At 37.4% G+C, this 6,113-nt stretch overlaps 1 protein-coding gene across 2 annotated transcripts in view; it reads right to left on the reverse strand.

Annotated features, from left to right (window-relative positions):
• Positions 1–5,672, reverse strand: part of mapk8ip2 (mitogen-activated protein kinase 8 interacting protein 2) — a 62,426-nt gene extending 56,754 nt beyond the window's left edge. For both annotated transcript variants that reach the window (XM_047387660.1, XM_047387652.1), the window contains exon 1: positions 3,444–5,672. In XM_047387660.1, coding sequence (XP_047243616.1) covers positions 3,444–3,508 — 65 coding nt within the window. In that variant the 5' untranslated portion in view covers positions 3,509–5,672. The remainder of the gene's footprint in view (positions 1–3,443) is intronic.
• Between the last annotated feature and the right edge of the window lie 441 nt (positions 5,673–6,113).

The raw sequence follows: 6,113 nt of genomic DNA on the forward strand, positions 1-6,113 counted from the left end.
AAGCATTAAATGGAGTACAGGCAAGATGACCGGCACCCATCTAAAGCTGATTCTTTTTTTTTTTTTATGCCATTTTTGAACGACTAACCATCTAAATGAATATCTGACAAAAACGACAGCAAACTATTTTCTTTATCAAAGATGCTAACTCAACTAATCTTACCAAAACCAGCACAGCATCTTTGAGAAAATGTCCTTTTAAGGCACAGATTGGGCTGATATCACACTGAGACCTTTATTAAAGCACAGCATGGTGTGTTTTAAAAGAAAAAAAAACAGAAATCCATTTCTATACCAATATGTCTGTAAAATAAAGCGTTACAGCCACCAAGAGCACCACAAATTAGTTTTTGCAATGAGCAGAAAGTACAAATTTTCTATTCAGTACAAGGTGGGATTTCTTTTTTAACATGAATGAAAAAACACACATTGATAAATGCCCTGAAATGATCTGTTAAGGTTTAAACATCCAGCAGAAAGAGGCTTCCCTCAGTGCCGGAGCAATTATAGTTTGTCATAAATTTCTGCAGCTCAGAAAAAAAAGATGGCCCCTCTCATGGATTATGTTGCTGACTGTGAACATTCAGGGTTATGTAAAGCAGATTACCATACCACACCATCAACACCTCTGATGTAAACAGGAACACAAACACTCAAATAAAATCAGAAAGATTGGGAAAATGCAATTGACTGAATAAATACATATGAAAAGACCTGGGCCAGTATGAGATTCTCACAGAATGATGACCTTGGGCAAAAATAAAATGGTTTTATGGTATTTACCCTGCTGTTATTCAAAACAAAAAGTATTTCTACTGCTACTAAAATGAAATATTCATTAGTACCATTAATAGAAATAAGGTTAAACATTTTTTATTTTGACTTTGATACAAAGATTTGCCAAAGAGTATTTATTGTCTTAGTTACAGTGATAGGTGGTAGTTGAGCTGCACGATAATAGAAAATTGTGCAATGGAAATGTTCTTCCTTGTGTGCCTCCATCTCTCTTTGTGAGCTTTAGCAACCTGGCCGCTATCACCTGTGTCACGTTTGAGCATCTATGGAAGTGAAACTCCATCCATCCAGCTGAATATCTTTTTGGAATACAAAATGTATATTCATGACACTTGCATTGAGTGTATTAGTCTACAGTTACTGCATATCTAGATGTCCTTTGTGTTACTAATACAGCATGCACTGATACTGAAATGATATGTTTGCAATAGATTGAGCAGAATATATGTTGGTCCTTTAGTTTCCACTTCACAACTGTACGTGTTTTTCACAACCCGAAAGATATTCAAACAGTTGACTTTGTCTTTATTGTAAGCAAGGTAAAAGTGCAGTAACTTCCTTTCAGCCAGCTGGCCAGCAGTGCAAAGTGAAAGGTGGTGAAGGGGCAGCGCAGTATTAATCTATGCTGCATACAGCCATGAAAACTTTCTTTGGCAGCTCATTAAAAGAACTTTAAACCTTAGAAACATTCTGAAAGTTTTAGCAGTTTTGATTCTGTAACTTTTTAAAACCCTGAGCTGAGAACAAAAAGAGAACGCCTTTATGTGTATTTGGATTCTGTCACACACAATAGCAGGTTAAAAGTGTACATAAAGAGGTTTTTTGATACACTACCTATTTGATACGCTTCTTGCTCTGGCTACCTGGCAATGCTGCACATCTAAAATATTGATACCACGACCATATCTCCCAACAATTTGATCTCATCTAAGGTCAGTGGATGACATATGAGGAAAAAGTCAGTCGCATCGATCTTACATGATCCATCTATGAGACTGAGATAATTCCCACATGAGTACATGGCCTGGATAGAAAACCCAGCAGGAGTGGCTGGCTAATGTGATTGCTTCTGTAGGCCCATGGTCCATGTGGGAGTAGAGAGGGTCGATGAGATCCTGAGGCAGTTTATGTATCAGTGACTCTCCTATCCTGAAAAAACATCCAATCTCACTCTTCCATCTAATGTATTATTACAAGTAGCACTGTCTGTATTAACATTTCTGTAACCATACTGTAGGGACAGGGGTGTTTTTGAAATGGGAGATATGGTACACCACCCAGGGTGCCATTCCTTAAGTGGGTGGCAAGAGAACTTGTAATAGGTTTTCTATTGCTTATTGCTTATTTGCATGTCCAGTCAATAGGGAGTTTGCACCCCATTGTATTGTTACAGTTTAAGCACTATTAGAAAAGTGTATGTTCATCACTGGAAGCTAATATCTGAGACGCAAACTCTTATTCGGCTCTACAGTTAAAAGATATTTCATTCTGATTCGCTCTGATCTGATCATCTATAATCCCAGGAATACTGGTGAGACGTGGTCTGGATTGTTCTACATTGATCTGAGATTTCCTAAAGTACAGTTTGAGATTTATAAAACCCATTTTTTATTCCACCGTTTTTCACAAAGATGGAAAAGTCTTATTTTCATATACATTCCTCTGTTTACTGTGTTTAATTTCCAAAGTTTTTAAAAGATATGCACTTAATCTATTAAATATAAATGATATTGTAACATTCATTATATGGGAAGAGGCCCAACTTTGTGGGAAACCAAGAATTTAAGAATGCACAAAAAAGAGCATATCTATAGTTTTGTTTGTTGGTCTTTATTTGTTTCGGGGGGGGGGTTGGCCATTAGGATCTTTTAGATCACGACAAGCATGAAAACTGCCTTTATAAAGTAGTAAGAGCTGGACTCAATTATACCACAGGGATATTCTTAAAAACGAATTTAAAATGTGAAAGAAAAAAGAAAAAATGGCATGGATAACAGAAGAATGGCCTCACCCATGCAGCCATTCATGCAATCAGCAACATAAACAGCATAGGTCAATTTTCAACATAAACCAAATGCTTTCGTTGTTTCACTGATTCTGCTGCAATGAACAGATCTCTTCATATTCTCCGTTGTGCTTAGGCAAGAAGAAAAACATATATAGATTTGTTGCAGAATCCATTTAAAGCAGCATCATCATCATCATCATCAGTGTGACTTCCGTAAATCATTGTTCAGCATCATGCCCTTGCTAGGGTTGGACTCAACAGGGCGTGGGCCTCACACAGAGGATGCGCAAACTGGTAACTGTCGCGATAGTTTAGGATCAAACATTTGCAATATGTTTTGTTATGTGTTTTTGTTTCACACTTTAGGTTTTATAATAAAGCGTGTGAATAAAAATCATTTTGGGAAATATTCTTGAAGTCACCCGTTACCACTGAGAAGCAGCATCAGCGGGATAAGGTACTAGCAGGCCTATAGCAGGTTCCTCCAAATATCTATACCCAACCCATAAATGAATGTTGTGTTACAGCCATTAGTGTAAAAGTGATATTCATATATACTGTTACGTTTATTTGTTTATTTTTCCTTCTTTCATCAACCTAGCACATCATCCTTCCACTCACTCCCGGTGGAAGCCCTTACCTGCAGCCAGGCGGAGAGAGGGAATGGAAAGTGGATAGAGAAAACATCTCAGCCCTGTCCGCCATCTTCTACTACAAATGACTCAGAGAAACTGCAGAAAATCACGGAGCGCAGTGGCAGTCCATGAACAATCACAGGGCAGAGGAGGGACGCAGAAAACCTTGATGGCGGGGTCTCTCTCCGCAACCCCGCAAATGCCCGCCTGGCCGGACGCCTTCGCAATCAGACAAGCCTGCTCAGCACCATCAAATCTGCAGCATCCACACACAATTGGGAACAGAGGGGAGCCAAAAACGACAAAAAAAAAAAAAAAAAAAAGGTCTTTAGAGGCAGCGTGCAACGCCGCGGATATTCCCGTGTTCCCCGTAAATGTCCACGGGAGCCTTGAAGCGCGCAGCTGGTTTGATCGCAGTCCTGGATTTGCTCGCCAAATGTCTGCTGCCGTGATGCTGCCTGTGACACCCAGCAGTGCGGAGACAGGCGGAGGCGGAGGCAGGAAAGAGGAGGAGACGCAGAGGAGCTGAGACAATATCACGTCAGTGTCGCTGCTGTGTGAGCAGGTTATCCCGAAAGGATACAACGCGCTGAGCTCACAATGCACAGAAAACAGTTTAAGTTGAGATTTCGGTTTCTTTTTCAGCGTGACGGACGTTGAAAGGGTTTTTCTCAAAGATTAGGTCTGTAGACGTGTAGCAACACGTCTACAAGGAGAGCCAAGGGTGTTGTGCGCACTAGATTTTGGATTTTTTTTTTATGAGTACAGCTTCCTTCCCATGCTATTAATGCCGTCCACAAACATAAATATATTACACTTCAAGAAGGGAACCCAAACTAAAGGAGAAACACACAAAAAAAACTCTAACTTTTCCACATTTTGACAGTTATGACTCTCAAGATATTTTAGACAAACACAAATTGTGCAAAATTATGAAATGAAAAGGTACTTTTTTTTTTTTTTTTTACAAATAGACATCCTAAAAGTTTGTTGTGCATTTATATTTAGCTGCCTTTACTCTGATACCCTTAAGAATACCCCAGTACAACTAGCTGCTCTCAGAAGTCACTGTGTCCGTATATTAATTGTTAAAGTTCTAGAGTTTTTCAGCAAAGTTGCCGCTAAAGCCTATAACAACTTATTATATAAAATTTCTTGAATAAATAAAGTTACCAGTTTTAAAAATTTGAACCAGAACAAGCCACCAAAACACTTTTAACAAGATAAAACAAGATATATTAGTTTCAAATGAATGATTTATTCAAATCAGCTAAACTAGGGCAAACATAATTAACACAGATAAAGAGCAGTGAAAAGCTGTAGTCAAAATTACATTTGTCTATTTGGCTCAGAAATTTATGGCCAGTAATAATAATAATCGTGTTTTTAGCTTCTTTCTGTTGCTGGTCGCTGCCTGTGGTGCTGGACCTCAGCAGTGTGCCCAACTACAGTACACCTTTTCTGCCACACGGGGTCAGTAAAAATCCATTCACTTGTTTATTGTACCCGCGTGTTCTTACTCAGGAAAATAATCATTCAATTAGATAAAACAAATATACATAAGCTAACAGAAAGTTCAGTCATTTACCTACGTCTGTTTTTTGAATTTTATGTTCTAATACAAAAAAATCCTGTATGTGAAATACTTTAGTCCCACAGAATTCAAGGCTACTAAAGTCGTTTTTCTTTAACTATTGGCTAGTTTTATGGTAGTGTTTATAAAATTTTTGGTCATTTATCTATATTTAACTTTTATATTTGTGTTATTAAATTATCAATTTCTTTGTTTATTTAATTGTTTTTATTATCTGAAGTATTTAAAGGGCTTTATGACTACATAACACGCAGTTATTATTTTTATATTTGTAGATGTGTCTTTCTATGAATATTTTATATTTTTGTGCAGTTATGCCACAAGCATTGTCTTTTCCCGTTCATTGCATTCAGTTTTGTATCTAGTCAAGAGAAACTCTTTCTTTCGCTGTATGAGAATAAGATGTCTGACTAACTTTATTTGAGCTACACACTCCAAATAACTGGAAGAGACTTCTTTAAAACCTATTTTTATTAACAACACAACCGCTAGCTGCTTGATTCTTTTGAACCAATCTGTGTGTCTTCCCCAGCGCTCATTCACCTCTCAATCTGTCTCGCTCTCACTCTCTCTCTTTCACACTCTTTCCCAACTGGAAGGATAATCAGCTTTTCTTTTTTTTTTTTTTGGAGGTTTGTCAGAGACTGGCAGCTTTCAGTTCTGGCCCACGTCTCTTATATTTCTTGATGGTTCCCTACTTGGTTTTGAAACCAGGTTGGACAGGAAGGAAAAACACTCTTAAAAGATGTTCCTAAGTGCAATGTATTGAGCATTAAGGCATTAAGGAAAAACAAAACAGTTACTTTTTATTGTAGATTACTCCATTGTCTGGCATTGTTCACATTCAAGTTTTCAAACATGTATTTCTGTTTCCAAGCTTTTTTTTTTTTTTTTTTTGCACTAGTGGCCTGAAATATGACTTTTTTTCTCTCCTATCTTACTTTACCTAAATGTGTGATTTCATTACTTTTCATAGATTTTACCAGCGAAAACCAAATATTATTAGTAACTTTAGCTGCTCTTACACCAATGACCCAGCTTTCTTAATTAGATTACTTAGTTCAACTTAAAAGCAATATAT

The sequence above is a fragment of the Girardinichthys multiradiatus genome, chromosome 2, assembly GCF_021462225.1.
Source record: "Girardinichthys multiradiatus isolate DD_20200921_A chromosome 2, DD_fGirMul_XY1, whole genome shotgun sequence".
Classification (NCBI taxonomy): Eukaryota; Metazoa; Chordata; class Actinopteri; order Cyprinodontiformes; family Goodeidae; genus Girardinichthys; species Girardinichthys multiradiatus.